The 17,292-nt window shown below is 39.0% G+C and overlaps 1 protein-coding gene across 16 annotated transcripts in view; it reads left to right on the top strand.

The window, feature by feature from the left end:
• Positions 1-897: 897 nt before the first annotated feature.
• Positions 898-17,292, top strand: part of LOC123757597 (vacuole membrane protein 1) — a 36,958-nt gene continuing 20,563 nt past the window's right edge. The window contains exons 1-6 of one of the 16 annotated variants that reach the window (XM_069327189.1): positions 898-1,013; positions 6,910-7,004; positions 11,209-11,250; positions 11,619-11,866; positions 12,298-12,388; positions 13,421-13,611. In XM_069327189.1, coding sequence (XP_069183290.1) covers positions 6,936-7,004; positions 11,209-11,250; positions 11,619-11,866; positions 12,298-12,388; positions 13,421-13,611 — 641 coding nt within the window. In that variant the 5' untranslated portion in view covers positions 898-1,013; positions 6,910-6,935. Of the gene's footprint in view, positions 1,193-6,238; positions 6,798-6,909; positions 7,005-11,208; positions 11,251-11,618; positions 11,867-12,297; positions 12,389-13,420; positions 13,612-17,292 lie in introns of those variants that run through there. The other 15 variants (XM_069327183.1, XM_069327184.1, XM_069327186.1 and 12 more) reach the window with 15 other exon arrangements.

The following is a 17,292-nucleotide window of genomic DNA, read 5'->3' as shown; positions in this document are numbered from 1 at the left end:
GCACAACCAAGGGAAGCATAGTGGGGGGGGGGCGTGCACAACCAAGGGAAGCATAGTGGGGGGGGGGGGCGTGCACAACCAAGGGAAGCATAGTGTGGGCGTGCCAACCAAGGGAAGCATAGTGGGAGGGGGGGGGGGCGTGCACAACCAAGGGAAGCATAGTGGGAGGGGGGAGGGGGCGTGCACAACCAATTAGGGAAGCATAGTGTGGGCGTGCACAACCAAGGGAAGCATAGTGTGGGCGTGCACAACCAAGGGAAGCATAGTGTGGGCGTGCACAACCAATTAGGGAAGCATAGTGTGGGCGTGCACAACCAAGGGAAGCATAGTGGGAGGGGGGGGCGTGCACAACCAAGGGAAGCATAGTGTGGGCGTGCACAACCAATTAGGGAAGCATAGTGTGGGCGTGCACAACCAAGGGAAGCATAGTGTGGGCGTGCACAACCAAGGGAAGCATAGTGTGGGCGTTCCAACCAAGGGAAGCATAGTGGGAGGGGGGGGGGCGTGCTCAACCAAGGGAAGCATAGTGGGAGGGGGGGGCGTGCACAACCAATTAGGGAAGCATAGTGTGGGCGTGCACAACCAAGGGAAGCATAGTGTGGGCGTTCCAACCAAGGGAAGCATAGTGGGAGGGGGGGGCGTGCTCAACCAAGGGAAGCATAGTGGGAGGGGTGGGCGTGCACAACCAATTAGGGAAGCATAGTGTGGGCGTGCACAACCAAGGGAAGCATAGTGGGAGGGGGGGCCGTGCACAACCAAGGGAAGCATAGTGGGGGGGGGCGTGCACAACCAAGGGAAGCATAGTGTGGGCGTGCACAACAAGGCGAGTGTGGAGGTGGAGATAACAATGTAGCGGAGTGCGCTACGCGTGCGCTGAGCTCTGCGCTACATTAAAGTCAGCGCTCACGCCACTCGTGACGTCATATTTGTACACCTCGACAGCTGATTCGGCGAAAGTCTATGGCTGCACGCGTTTACGGTGTAAATGGGCCCGGGAACTCATTTTTGACTACGTAAGGCGGTGTGTTGGGTGTGGAGGAGGAGAGAGAGAGGTGTAAGGGGCTCGCAGATGAAACATGGGGAGAAGCAAGAACCGTAAGAGCCGCAGTAAGCCTGGGCAGGGGAAGTGCTCCTCTCCCTCTAAGCCAGACGCGGTGGTGGGGGTAGGCATTGGTTACACGCTTGAGTGGTAGTAGGTACACTAATTGTCCTATGCATGCCTTAATTGCCTCAATGTACTTCTCGTAACCTCGCACATTTTTTTTGGAGGGGTGTATTTTCATACGAATTTGTATTGATGCTATTCACCTTATGCCTCTTGCCACAGTAGCTTTGTGCTTAGGGGTTTTTCAACTTGTCATGCTAGTTAATGAACAGTTTTTAATCATTTTGGCTGCCTATTGTTTTTTTTTCGGGGCTTTGTGTGGTTAAAATGTGAAGTTTTTTTGTGACTCCATGCCAGCCAAGAGTTTGGTGAAGGGTAAAAATTTTCCTGTTATGAACATTGGGCATTATGTATGACTGGAAAGGTTTGAAGGTATCTTTAATGTTGTGGAATGTGAACAAGGATAACCCTTATTTAACAGAAGGATTGTGGGTATATTTAGTACAGGGCCATGGGGCTGGTTTACTACTATATTTGCATAAAGTATAATGTATTATACACTTACCTGAATTGTGTGAAAGTACAGTACTGTAGTATTTTATCCTTTGTACAGATTACCCTGTAGCACCATTATTGGCCTGTATCCAGCTTGTTCATATCCTGTATTATCCATGTCCATAACTTTAGATTAGGTTGGTGTTCATTATTCAAATTCTTGATGAATCCCGAGAAAGTGCTGCATATTTCGGCACAAAGCAATCACATTAACGTGATATATCAATAAGAAGATCAGTAGGAGCCATGAGGAGGAATTGAGCCTATGCTCTGGGTACTCTTGAAGAACACGCCTTGGACCACTACACCACGACATGGTGAAATCAATGCAACTTGGGCTGCCATCCTCATGGCTGATACTCATTGATACATCATGTTAATGTGACTTCTTTGTTAATTTGAAGAGAAGTGTAGGAGATAGAATTCTTAGACTACAACCCAGAGTGCAATGTGTGAAACCCTGCTTAGGCTTCAGTGTAATCCTTAGGCACCCTACAGAATTCATTTGAATCCCAGGTTGCATTGCTTTTGACCATGTCGTGGTGTAGTGATCTAAGGCGTTTGCTTCAAGAGTACCCAGAGCATAGGTTCAAATTCACTTCATGGCTACTGATTTTCTTGCTGGATTTTTGTACATGGTCCCTTGTACCACCATGCACAGAACTTTTTGGAATATGGAAGTGACTCTGTGCTCTTTGGATACAGGTCAATTAGGTTGTGCATTATTTTGATGCAGGCATTATGGCACCACTGTATATTTCAGTATGCTTACATCTTTAACACACCCTCTATTTTTATGGGTCTTTTTAAAATGGTAATTTTGTTGTCTTTTCAGATAAATAATGCTGTAAATTAGGTGTATCATTGAAAATGGTCTTATAAAATACTCCCCAAGGTAATTTGGGGTCGGGAAGGTTCTTGACCTTCCTGAACCCAATAATATTATTGGGGCCAGATATTAAATTTAAATTAATACAGTATTAAAATATTATAATTATAATGACTATAAATATGGTCAATTATTAAACAAAGTTTAATTGAAATATTTTCCTTTAATGAGTTTTTATTGTAAATTTATGTAATTTATAATTATATTTGGAACTGAACTTTGATGCTATTTGTTGACCAATATCAGTGCTTTTAATTACTGAAGTAGGCCACTAACTCATATCAGTAGTGTTATTTTGTTCACTGTTGATCAACCCAGTGTTCAGAAGAAATTTCTTAGGAGCAGTTAAAGAATTGTTTGAACAATTAACCTTTAACCTAATGTAAGAATTGTTAATAAGTTGTTAATACAGGGCCATGGAACACAGTACTGATTTTGTACAGGTTATTGGATTAGGGCCAGTGACAACACAGGATCTTAGGTACCCAGTTTTTTCCATGTGCTGGGAACACACACTAAGCCCCGAGGCTATATGTTGCCTGTTGGCAGAAAACAAAACTGCTGCACCTTTTGGCAGATAAACACACTATATCGCAGATGTTTGGCGACACCCTTACATTACCCTGAGAGGCGAATGCCAGAACCAACTGAAAAACTCAGTTGATACCCAGTGACCCCAGATGATTGTCAGGCATCCTGTAACGTTGATTAGCCAAACAAAAGTCAAAGCCAAACAGTTAATACTTTCGCTGCCAGATGCTGCATATTGCGGCATAAAACCAAAATACGAAGTATGCCCGATGATGCAAATAGGCATAAATAATTTTAAAAACATTATAGAAATTCTATTTGAATACTATGGGACTTGTTTTAAAATGTGTGCCAGTTTCTGCCCATTCTCTGTATACCTCATGTGGCATCCTGACCCTACCATGTGGGTGCCCACCCACACTGGAGGCTTGCTGTTCTCGTGACCTCGCTCGAGATAGCCGCGGCCTTCCCTCGAGTCGAAATGTTTCCCCATTCTGGTTATTTTATCATGGATATTTGTTGTTACTGGCTTTATAAACACTGCAAATTGACTTCCAGATAGATACTGATAAAGTAGAGCCATTCCACAATGAAAACATTGAAAGAAACGCGTATGAGGAAAAAGTTAGTTTTCCTCAAAAGTATAGAAACGTGAGACTTGTATGTTCTTATATGCAAATATCCCTTTGCAGCATGCTATTATGAACAATTTGATACCAAATTGAATGATATAGCACTAAAATTTAGGGCAGAAAGCTGAAAAGAGAATAAACATTGGAGTGGTGAGCTCTCAGGCAATACTCGGGCTACCTTTGCAGTGGGTCTAAAGTATAGGAAAGAGACTTTGTTCTTATATGTAAATATCTGATAAATTTATATGCAAGTTTGATAAAAATTAACAAATTCATTCTATCAATGTGATACCAAATTGAAAGACAAAGCACGAAAATTGAGGTCAGAAAGCTGAAGAGTACGTATAAACATTTTTGCATGGTGGTGAGCTCTTAGCCTACCTTGCAGTGCACGGCAGGTCTAAAGTATGGTATAGGAAAGTGAGACATACATGTTCTTACATGCACATATTCCTTTAAAGCATTCTATTGCGAACAGTTTAATACCAAATTGAACAATGTAGCATGAAAATTGAGGTGAGAAAGCTAAAAAGAGTATAACCATTTGTGGGTGGTGGCAAATTCACGCGCACCGCTTGGCCTACTTTGAGGTGCGAGGCGGGTTGCCCGTTGGGCCATCGAAAGGGTTAAATCGCAAAAAAAAAAAACTAATACTGTATTAAATACCACACCACACCACTGAGGGCACACCACACCCCTTGCTCACCATACCCAGAGAGCATGGCACGAGTCCATCAAGATGCACCAACTCCTGGCACCTCTAGCCCAAGTCAGTTCCGAACATCAGCTCTCCACCCAAAGAACCAATTAGAAAACAGGAACAAAAAAATCTATCAACTTCCTTGTGACAGCCAATAAGGGTACCAGGCATTCAAAGATAGGAGGTTGAAGTGGAATGCCAAGCAGCAGAAGACCCAAAAGGGCAATGCAGTAATTGCATTCTATTTACTGGCACTCTCCAGATGGAGCAGCAGGTGACCAGCCGTCTGCTTGTTGTCAAGGTTGAACGAGGAGTCATTTGGTACAGGTCGTGACCTGTTTTGGCTGCATAATTTTTTATCTTTTCTAGTAGAAAAGATAAAAAATATATATCTATTTTTATCTATCTTTTCAATGACCCAGTTAGCCTCAAGGGGGTCATTGGAAGATTTATTATTTCCAAGAGCTTCATTGTCCGAGTCGAGTCCAAAATGATTGGAGCAGTATCATGACTTGCCCCACCCCTATTTTCACTTCTCTTCCTCACCTTTTAGTTTGTGGGTTGGTGAAGGAGGGGTTTGGCTAAGTTTGGGTTATCACTTTTAAGTTAGTTCTGGTTAGAAAAGAGAGAACAATTTTATGTAAATGTTTGCACCATGGTACTGGATATATATATTGGCACCTTTCAAATTACATTGGTTGTCTCATGATGCACAACTGTACTTACATGCTGCACTTTTTTATTAATGAAATATAATTATTCTCAGAAAATGCACTGTACAGTATAGTTTTAGCCTTTTGGAATAGAAAAAATTGAAATATTTTTATCAACTTAAATTTTTTTATGATGCATGTGTATTTAAAGCTCACTTGCTTTGTTTTGGCTTGTAAGGGTGTAAAGGGTTAACTGTGGAAAGAATGATGAAATTCATACAAGAAAAAGGGAAATGTGATGTTTTTTTGAACTTAAGATACTCATTATGCCGCATAATCCAAATACAGTACAGGAATTGTCAAAGAAATTAGGAATTGTTATGAATTGTTTGCCTATTGTTACATCCATAGACCTTCCAAGGTTACCCTCTTTCCACCCCCTTCATTATAATTACTTGGCTGTATGTCAATACTGAGTACTTTTGTTTCTTGCCAGAAATATAAATTATTGTCTAGTACTGTACTATACAAAGTAGTCGTACATTCACCATTCATGTAGATGAGAGGAAACCTTACTTTCCATGTTTTCATGGGAAGTGCTTTGGGACTCAGAATACAATGACAAAGTTTAAAATAAAAGAAAAGTTAATTTGGGAGGTGTCTTAATGCAAAAATATACTGTTATCCAAAAGTTTGTAAAACATATAAATCCTGCTCCAACTTGAGAGGCATCATTTTGTGAAAAATTTCCTGGTTGCACCATGTAAAATTCTCACCGAGTTTGCACTGCACAGTGGCTTACTATTCAGTTAACTCCTAATATTTGTGAGGTCACATATTTTTGGTCAGTTTTGTAACCAAACATTAATATTTGCTTGGTGTGTGCGGTTGTGGAGTCGGAACCAAAAGGTCTCTGGTTCGATTCCTGTGGCAAATGGAAGTGTATGGGCCCTTTTCCTTTCACCTAATTCCACTCTTTGCCTAGCAGTAAATAAGTACATACCTAGAAGCAAGGCAAATGTTGTTGGAAGCATCGTAGGAAAGGTTGGCCCAGGAAGGCCTTGATAAGCTTGACAGACTTTGTCAATTGTCAATGATAATGAGGGAACAGAAGCCAGGGTACTGTACTCTCATTTCATAATTCTTTTGTATTATTTCAAAGTAAGATACTGTATGTCTGATACAGGGTTTCCTGTTGATAATTACACGTTGATTCCAAGGATCAACGTGCCCTATCTCTGAGGATTCCTTCGTTGATTAGCTGCGGCTACAAAAAATTTAAGACCAAAAAGTATTGTAATATACATGTAAAATTGTCATCAATATTGTATAATCCTTGATAGCATAGACATGTACTGTACAGGCCCAGTTTTTGTGTAGGTCAGAGTGTGGTGGTTGAGTGCGAGATGTTGGAACTAAGGCAGCATGTTTGAAGCCACCTTTGTCCTGTGTTTCTTGTATAATAAGTGTTTTAAGTGTCATTTAAGTGAATTGAGATAACAGTACAGTATAGTTCATTTATCAATGAGGCCCAGTGTGTTATCTTTAGCTCCTCCACATTATCTACGATGTTTACACCTTCAGCAGTCAGTGTTGGGGTCACTGATCAGAGTTACTGGTGTATCATAGCAGCCCCCTTGAATAGTGACTTAATTACTTCAGCACTCAGATTCAAAAATTAGTTTCTTTACAAGTTTTTACTTATCCAGTACTGTAAATGCAGTATTACATGGTATTAGTGCTGTTATTTTATTTTCTAATGTCATAATTACATATTGCTATATATAGTGTAAATAAATAAAAAAAACACAGCTATACAGCAATTGTTCTTTCTTTTTCTTCAGTGTTTCAGTATGTTATAGCAGGAAAAATGTCTGTTGTAATAGACTTCGATTACATAGAGAGCATTATTCATTCTCAACTGAATGGCATGTATTCTGTAAGTATGAACAAATATTTTGTGATCATATTCCTTTTATTACCTGTTGCATGGAATTGACATTTGATGTGTTCATGTGTTTGATCTCTTGACATGTCATGATTTTTCTTGCAGATATTAATTATGAAGACTTTGCTAAATAGAATAATGAAATTTCTCGTAATTTTGCAGTGCTGTTCTCGCCTAGTTGTACTTGCCTAGTTGTGCTTGCAGGGGTTGAGCTTTGGCTCTGGTTCTGCCTCTCAGCTGTCAATCAACTGGTGTACAGATTCTGGAACCTATTGGGTTCTATCAAATCTACATTGGAAACTGTATATGGAGTCTGCCTCCACCACATTTCTAATGTTTCTGGCTCATTTGAGTACTAAATATCCTCCTGTGTCCCCTTGTACGTGTTCCACCCATTTTAAATACTGTAGTTTGTCTTCGTCCACCTTGTCAATTCCCGAGAATTTTGTAGGTGGTGATAATGTCTTCCCTTACTCTTGTCTTCCAAGGATGTGAGGTTTAGCTCCCATAGCCTTTCCTCATAGCTCATACCTCTTAGTTCTGGGACTAGTCTGGTGGCATACCTCTGAATCTTCTCTAACTTGGCCTTGTGTTTAACTAGGTATGAACTCCAGGACTTAAATGCTGTGCATTTAAATGAAAGTTAAGGACCCTCAAATTCTAACAGTTTTGAATATTTTGGGCTATCTACAGTTCCATAGAGGTTTCAATATAATTGCAACAAAAATTGTCAAATTATTCAATATTGAATGTGATGACTGGTGTGTATTAATCCTTATGTGTCGAACGTCTAGTGCAATGCAATCATCAAAGGAAGATGTATGTTTTGAGTTGGTTTATACTAATGTTGCCAATGTGGTTCGAATAGCTCAATTGTGTTTCCTAGCAGATATGGGAGGCTACAAAATAATTCGGAATCAAGACTTCAGTTCTTTGTCGATGGTTCCCCATCGACAAAGGACGATGAACAGACCTACCTAGGCCATAATAACAATCATCACTTTATGCATATATTTTTTTATTTTTACTTCTGTATACTACTGATACTGTACTTTTTAATATATTTCATGTGGTTTGCCTTTTGGTTTACCATAATTGGGCATAGGAAACCTGTTGAAACTTACTGAAGTTCCATTAGGCCAACTACTGACTTTCCCAAGATACAACTTGCAGTAGTTGCCTAGCTCCAGAGTACCCATTTACTGTTAGGCAAACTGAAAGATCAGGTGAAAGGAAATATCAACTAAATGATTTTGTTTTGCTATTGGAATCGAACCCGGCACCTTTCGGCTCTGGTCCAAACTCGTTGACTACTGAATAATTTTTTTTTTATTTGATCCTAGTTCCCATTACAAATTACTTATGGCATTTGTATGGCTGTGCTTGCCTTCCCTTCCCTTGTAAGGTAGGAGCAATGCCTGAAGTAGAAGGAATACAAAGGACATGTACTACAATCAGACGTGGTAAAACCTTTAAATTACTAGTGATACCTGAACCCTGAGAATGTTCTGGAAGAGACTTTTGAGAGAGAGATTGCATAATGTGTACTGTATTTGGAAGGGAAGGGAACTATTGGAAGTGCCAAGCCATTATGACTATACTGTACATACAGTATATTTCTTGGAAGATATCAGGAAAAGGATTTGGGGTGGGGATGAGAGGAAGGAATGATGTCCAACCACTTGGACGGTCGGGGATTGAACATTGACCTACATGAAGAAACCGTTGCTCTACCGCCCAGCCCAAGTGGTTGGAAATTACTTAAGAGGCAAGGGGAATTATGACTATGAATTATATGTGCCCTTGCAGTTAACACTTTCGCGCTTTAGATTAGAGATAACTCGTCGCCGTTTTCTCTTACGATTCCGCATAACAGCCTACTTTTCTCGTCCATCGAAAAAATATTTCTATAAATTCCATTTTTTAACCGAAATGGATGGGGATACTTTTGTTTTGTAGGGAATTTATTTGCGAATGTTTTGGTACCAGAATGAATATTATATCACATAAACTTCTATGAGTAAAAAAAAAAATACACAAAGTATGTTTGGGGGTGTGGCGAGCGTGTGGCAGTGGGTTCCCTTTAGCCGTTGATATATCCAACACGTGGGAAATATTTGTATGTGTTATGTATATGTCTGTGTAGGGAATTTTACTGTGATCACTGTCATACAAATTATAAAATGTTTCAACAAGTATAAACATGACAAACATCAAACGAACAAAAACAATGTGTTCGTTTCTGCCGCGAACGCATACTGAGCGACGTGTTTCTATATTTGGCGCTTCTCTTACACATGCTTTGTACAAATGTTATACAGTTCATCTTATAGAAAATTTTATTGAAAGAAAACTTTCCAAGCATGATTTCCCCCGTGTTTTCGCCAGTGCGCTCGCGGCTAACTACTCTCCACTTCACACACTCTTGCGGGTGGGCAATTACCTATATTAAACATTCATATGCATATGTCCGTGTAGAGAATTTTATTGCGATTCCAATGATACCAAAATTAGCGATGTAGGACAACTGTAGGCTTCGCAACCATTAAGAGAGTGGAAACATTTTGTTGCTGTATTTGGTGTTGATACTCCTTATGCTTGGGCGGCATTTTATAGGTATGCTCTTATAGACAATTTCATTGCAAACACAGTGATACCAAATTTAAATACGTGCGCCTTCAATTATTGTCAGGACAGTCAAAAGAGTGTACACTTTTCGGTCTTACCGCGTAGGCGCGCGAAGTGCCGAAAGCATCTGGGGTACTGTTTTTTTTTGAGCGCCGAGAGCGCGAAAGTGTTAACTTTCATTGAGTGCAAGTAAAATTAGGGTGAAACCTTGGGTTATAGTAATAAAACAAGACAAGAGGCTGCAAAGGGGAAAGATAGGGTGAAGAGTTGCAAACTGTATGTACCATCAAGAAGACTAAGAAAGAGGGGGGGGGGTTGAAGAGTGGAAAGAAAGAATGAAAATTGATATTGGCCACAGACTATGCTACCTGTACCTACACAATAATAATTCATTGGAGTGAATGATAGGATAAGTGTAGAATCCAGTGAAGAACTGAGGTGCTATATGCAAATATAAGAAATATTGCCAGAACAAAGGTTGAAATTTTCATTAGGGAATTAGACAGGCTCAAAACAAATAGGGTACTGTTAAAGTAGAAGTTGGTGTTAGGTGTGAATTTGGAAGGGTGTGTGTGGGGGGGAGGGGAAGAGGGTGTTTGCGAGATGAATTCTTTGGAACGTTGTGTTTCAGCTTGCTTAATGTTTGTTACTCCTGTTTTGATGGCTAGATGTATAGTCAAACACTTCAGAATTTGTAAACTTCTATGCACCTGCAGGAATTTGGATTTTCAATCAGAATGAATACAGTACAGAACCATTTTTTGTAATCAGATTAAGATTATTTCTACAAAAAATGTTATATCACCCAATTACAGTATAAGTCTTATCATTTGAATGTCTGTTTTTCCCATTTCTTATGAGCTCTTAATTAGGTGGGGTATGTATATTCTTTATCTGTTTAAAATTATGATTGGTTATAACCATAGGCTGAAGAATACATTTGTTTAGCTTGCATCTTGTTACTGAATTTTATATTTAACCTTAGCTTAAAATGTGTCTAGAAGACATGATTTGTGCTGGTACTGTATAGGTTTATGTAAACATTTTTTGTGTATGTATACTATACAGTACAGTAGTTGTCTAATTTATGAAGCCCAGTAAATTTGTCGCATTTACTGGGAAAGAAGTACAGTACCTGTACCTGTATAGCTGATAAGTATACAAGATGGGTGAATATGCTTATTATTTTTTATTTAATAATAAGATGTCAACTTGCATTGTATGGTCTAATGTGGTGGCAATTTAAACCAATCCTAGCATGGCTTACTTGATCTTTCAGTGATTGAAACCAATCCCAGCATGGCTCACCTGATCTGGTAGTGAATGTAACCAATCCTAACATGGCTCACCTGAGTTGGCAGTGATTGAAACCAATCCTAGTATTGATCATCTAAACTGGTGGTGGAGAATTTAATTAAACCATTCCCGCCATGAATTGCCTGATGATTTTGTCCATCGTCTTGATAATTTTGGGGTATGGTAAAGGGACTTTGACTACTGCAGGTTGTGATGAATTTTAATTTTAAATTTTTTTTTCCCCTGCGTGTGTGCTCATGTGTGGTGTTAGGGGGGGTGTCTACCATGCATGCCTTCTTGTTTGTTCTACCTGGTATGCTAACATTTCTTATTCACTAGTTTCAGTTTGTTTAATTATTGAGTGTTAACTGATGATATTATTATATTGGTTAACATATTATGGTATCAGTTTCATCAGATCGGATATCTAATATAATAGTTATGTAATATTATGTCGGTTTCTGAATTGTGCAGAAATTTTGTATTTGAAAAAAAGATTCCTCAATATTATGTCATCTTTAATGTAAAAGACATTGTGGTAATAAATTAGTTTTCTACCATTTTATAATTACTGTATAGAATATTCTATTAAAAATTTGAAAAAAAGAAATTCATGTTTAAATTAGTCTATTATTAGGAGAATTTTCTAAACCACTAAATTGCTGCTATTTTTCTCCCCAGACAAGACTAGATCTTCCTGAAAACAATCACGTAGTAACCATGGGAGAAACTTCCACACAAAAACGCTTTGTAAGAAAGGGAGGTAAACAGGCGAATGGCTCTAGTATGATAAGTTCACCTCCGACTTTAGAAGAGAAGTTGGCAGAGAAGGAAGAGAGAGAAAACATAGTACTATGGAGACAACCCATAAAAACTCTTCATTACTTCTTCAGGGAATGTGGAATTCTGTCTGTGGAATACATGATAAAGTGAGTGGGCTTGGCTGGCTGTGTCAACTCGTTTATTGGACTTTTTTTTTTTTTCTTGACTAATATTGTTATTAATATTTCTCAAGTTGCTACTTAGTATAAATTTGCTTACAGTATTTTGTTTACTTGTGCCAAGTAGCCTTTTCTCTCAATTATGATTGTTAGTGTCATGTAATGAATCCAGATTTTGTTGAAAAATATGCAGCTTTGCAAACATTAGTTAGTCCAATATAGACTTGCCTACTTAGTTGTGATTGTCCATAGTTGAGAGGGTTGCAGTGTCCATCTAAGATGTGTTGCGTGTGTTCACAGTAAATCGGTAAAGCTTTTGTTACACAGTCATTGTACATTTCATCAGTGCTTTCCCTTTGATCAGCGAAGTACCAAGTTTAAGAGGTGCTGCAATATACATTGTAAAATTTACTTTTCAGACTGTGGAACAATAAGAAGATTGTGTTATTAATAGCTATGCTTATAGGAGGTTATTATGCAGCTTACAAGACACCAGGCCCTCACCAACCGGTAAGTATTCATACTGACTGTGTGTGTGTAATTACCTTACCTAAGTGTCGTTACAGGATGAGAGCTATACTTCTCATCCTGTAACCAGTATTCATTGTCATATAATGTACAACCAGTCTAGTCTTCCCAGTTCTCTGTCGTATAATGCTTTGAAAATACCGACAGTTTTAGCCTCCAACTTTCTCATTTAACTTTTTCCAACTGTAAAACTCTGTTTGCAAAAGGAAACTTTCTAATATATTGTTTGGCACCTTTTGTTTCCTTAGTTTCAATCTGTGTCCTCTTGTTCCTGAAGTTGCTGGTTTCAGGAATTATTATTATTTTTTTTTCCCCCCCAATTTGGTCGATTCTTTTTATTATTTTCAAGAGGTGATCATATAACCTCTTTTTTCCATTTTCTAGCTTTGGCATATTTAATGTCTCTAACCTCTCCTCATAACCCTCATTTTTCAGTTCCAGAAGCCATTTTGTAGCATGCCTTTGAGTCTTTTTCCAGTTTATTGATGTGCTTCTTGAGATATGGGCAGCATACAACTGCTGCATATTCCAATGTTGGTCTCACAAAAGTCATGATCAGTTTAAGTATTTTGCCATCCATGTAAATAAAAGAGTACCATTTCACAGGCTTCCCGATCCCTATCGCCTTGTAGGAAATAGAATTTTTCTTATTCGTTCCTACTCTCATTTAGACAATTTGCTTCATCATGGTTTAGTTTCAGCTTCTCTCTCCCTTCCTTTGAAAAGTCTTATCTTAATGGCCATAATTTAACATCCTCATCATTTTGCAGTCTCTTGGCATTCCTAAGTACAAATGAGGATGAATTTTGTTTAATATGTAATATATCTTGTGTATTACTACCAAGTAGTTTATCAAGGAACTTCACGTGTCTGTAACATGTATAATAGGGCTGTATTTGATATGGCTTATACAGTATTACATTTAAGTTAGTGATTGCTTCTAAAGTGCATGCTCATGTAAGATTACATGTTTTGTATACAGGGTCTGGTACTAATGTATGTTTCTATTTTCAGCTATTGCAGAGAATAGCTAAAGAGTTTTGGTGGTGTTCATGGTGGATATGGCTAGGGATATTGTCATCAGTTGGTCTTGGGACAGGCCTCCACACATTTCTACTTTATCTAGGACCTCATATAGCTTCAGTCACATTGGCTGCTTATTCCTGCAATTCTGTTGAGTTTCCATGTCCACCGTATCCCGATGAGTAAGTATTGTTCAATGATTTGTTAAAGTAATTTCTATTCTTAGACTTTTGTATATGAACTATGACATAGGTGGATGGTAATTAAAAACAAGTGAAGCTGTTGATAAAAGCTCTAATTTCAGTTATGTAATAGGATTAATTTCACAATGTTAAATAAGGTTTTCACCAAGTGAATAGATTACCTTTAAATTCTGCAATATGAGAGCCACTAGCACTCCAAATTAATGACTTGGTCACTAGTTTAAAATATATTCATCTGTTTAAACAACCATAATTATGGTATGGTATAGTGATCAATATTAAATCGTGAATTCAAATGTGGTCACTTTGAATGTATGGTAGAGCAGCTCATACCAGTGTTGTGTTGCTCGAGGTCTGACTTCTCGTTTACCGAAGGAGGGTGGGTAATGTAGGAGGCAGTGTGGCTACAGTAATGACAATGGAAAGTATTAAGTTATGCAGTAAGTAAACAGTGATGAACTGTACAGATATATTTAAGAGTTTCAAAACCTTTCGAATTAAGGTACTCCTGGTAGGTGTACCCTTGGGTATGGTTTCTGTGTAATATTTTGGGTACCTCTACATTTTGACTTTAAACACAGTTATATATAATTGTAATTGGATAGTGTCACATTATAATTGCTATTTTTAGAACCAATTTAATTCTTTGTGGGAAGGTGGTTTGGTGGATGGGGGTGGCGGCATGACCTTGACCAATATCACAACAATAAGCATAATTGCACCAGGACCTTGACACCCATACCGCTGCCTAGGCTGGATCCAAGCATTATGGTGTACTGTATTTCCTTTACCAGGCAGTTGGTGCTGGAACCATTTTAGACAATATTCTACATCTTGAGAACTGTTTAATGGAATCTTATCCAGGCTGGTGTGTGGATATCATATTTGTCATTGTATAGTGTAATTACCTAGGTGTAGTTACAGGATGAGAGCTATACTCATGGTGTCCCATCTTCCCAGCACACTGTCATATAACACTTTGACATTACTGATAGTTTTGGCCTCCCACCACCACTTTGCCTAACTTGTTCCAACCATCTACCACTCTATTTACACTGTTTATTGTCTCTGTAAACTATCATGATTGAAGCCCCACTCGTGTCCATTTTTATAACTTGCCCTGACTTGGTATTTAAAGGCTTTATAATTTATCCTTGTTGGTACATATTTATAATGTTAAATTTCATTGTTCCAGTATACTGTAGTATTATTGTTTGCTAATAATAGTAGTACAGTAGTAGTAATAATGATAATGAGAAAATCCACTAGGGCTATAGGTGGGCGTGAATCTACAACCACAGCATTGCCAAGCCACATACTCTACTACCATTAGACCACCGCAGACTTTTAAACTCATAAAACCGGATTTCTACTGAAATCGCAGGAAGTCTGGAGGCTCTACTGAAGCCAATCCAAGTTTTTACATATGACCCACAAGCACTCGGGTGGAAGGGCATGCTACGTTGTTCATTTTGGTATCAAATTGTTTGCAATCGAAAGGCACTCATTTTAGAACTAGTCCCATAAGAAAACAATTTTTTTTTTTTTAAATATTTTAATTTTGGACACAACATGCGTCCCCCCACCGGACATCCGTAGTTATCTATGAACGCATTTTCCGTTCCCCCTCCTGCCGAAAGTGTTAATCCTGAATTTTTCGCCAGAATACAACCTGCCGAATCTTTTAACCAGGTACCTATTCACTAGAGGGTGAGCAGAGGCTATAGTTAGGGATTGGCACCTGGTCAATGCTCCTCAGCCAGGATACGAAACCAGGCCAAAGTGCTCGAAGTGCTGTTTTCTTTTAGGGACGTGAGTCTTATTTTCCTCGGCGTCGCCCCTTTTATATAGGAACCATCGGAAATGCATCAGAGGTGCTGTGTGGCCCGTCGTCTCCTCGTTGATGGAGAGAGGCGATCAGTGTTTTTGTTCAGCCTTCCCATGACATGGAAGAAAGTTGCTCTGTTCCCATGCACACAGACATATCGATAACTGACTCGACGTGCAGTCGTAGGCTGGCGAAGTGATCGCACGGAGATCGGAAGGAATCATTGTGAGACAATACAGAAGCGCTGCTTTGAAGGCCTCTCAAGCCACACGACATCCGTGATTATGGGTGCTCTCGCCTAATGCTACGTATGTCTAGCAGAATGCAAGTTTGCCTTGCACACTGAACCCGAGATGCCGCAGTGTGTGCAGTGTTGGTTCTTAGTTTGCATCGAGTATCTTTATCATGTATTTCGCTTTGCTTTGATGTCCAAAGGGTTTGGAGAGGATGGAGGAGGTTGAGGGATGGAGAGGTTAGATTCTGAACGAGGATGTGGGTATAAAGAGAGGAGGAGGTTTAAAAGTTAGTATCCAACCATCTCATCGATGATCGACCACCACCCTGGCCATCCATCGATGGAATGGTCGGCCAAGGTGGTGGTCTCTGGTTGGTCCCAATATCCAATATGGTGCCATATGATCCACCAACAATGTGGTTATATATTTCAAGAGTTATTATGAAGATGCAATTAGAATGATTAGGGAAGTGATTTTCTGAATTTTTGAGATAGAACGATGGTTTTTAGCATCAATAGCTCAGTTACTGAAATTATCAGATGTTTCTAAAATGAGTCATTGAACTGCTAAATGTTAAGATACAAGGCTTGATACAAGGCTGTATGGAGGCCTAGTTAGTGATATTATGCTCACTCATTGTAATGGCGTAATATAAACTGACGATGCTCTGCAATCTTACTACTGGCATGTGGTATGAAAATACCTTGAGCATTGGGTGGAACCATTTCTTCATGGAATAGTAACATGGCCTTGGATGAAAGTAAAATATTTATTATAGCATTAGAGTGATGTAATATTTTAATACCTTTCTATATGTTATCCTTTGTTATCCCAGGAACACTCCTAGTGGGGTGGCCATATTCATTTAGCCTACTTTTATCTTTCCATGATGTTAGTTGTTTACCCCTTGCTTTAACACACACTACTTCACACTTGCATATTTCCCATGCAAAAATCTATCATCTGTCATTGCCTCCAAATATTCACTTACGGTAGTTTTTTATTTTTCCCAATATACTGCCCCCTCATTTACATCGGACCCAATTCGCAATTCCACATCTTCTATGCACTTCTCTCTTGCTTGTCCTTGCGTGTATAGTTTTAGCATGAGCACTTCTTAAATACTCAGTGCAGGTATTGGGTAGGTTATTTCAAAATTGTGATTTTTAGACACTAGTCATTCTATGTGGAAGTGAGAGTATGAAGGAGAGTATACTGTTGGAGTACATCCTTCTTCACATCTGCAGTAGTGTTTCCCCCATTATAATACTGCCTAGGAATCAAAAATTTTCTCATGTGCTCCTTTCCTTAATTTTTCTTCCATTGGTTGATGGACATGAACAACTGACAAAAATTGAAGAAACAATAATAATTCAGACTTTCATTTATACAAGATTGTGCTCGGTTATTGTTCTTTTTCTCGCTTAATTGTCAGCAGTTCTTGTCTCTATTTTGTTATGCACTTGGGACTTGACACGATACCTTTATGCAGAAGACAATCAAAGTTAATTTCGACTTCTGCAATTAAAAGGTTGTTCAGGATTGGGGTTTTCTTCATATTTTCCTTCCATTGTTCTAATTAAAGAACACGTCAAC

This window comes from Procambarus clarkii, chromosome 19 (genome assembly GCF_040958095.1).
Source record: "Procambarus clarkii isolate CNS0578487 chromosome 19, FALCON_Pclarkii_2.0, whole genome shotgun sequence".
Lineage (NCBI taxonomy): Eukaryota > Metazoa > Arthropoda > Malacostraca > Decapoda > Cambaridae > Procambarus > Procambarus clarkii.
This window is presented reverse-complemented; position numbering and strand designations above follow the sequence as displayed.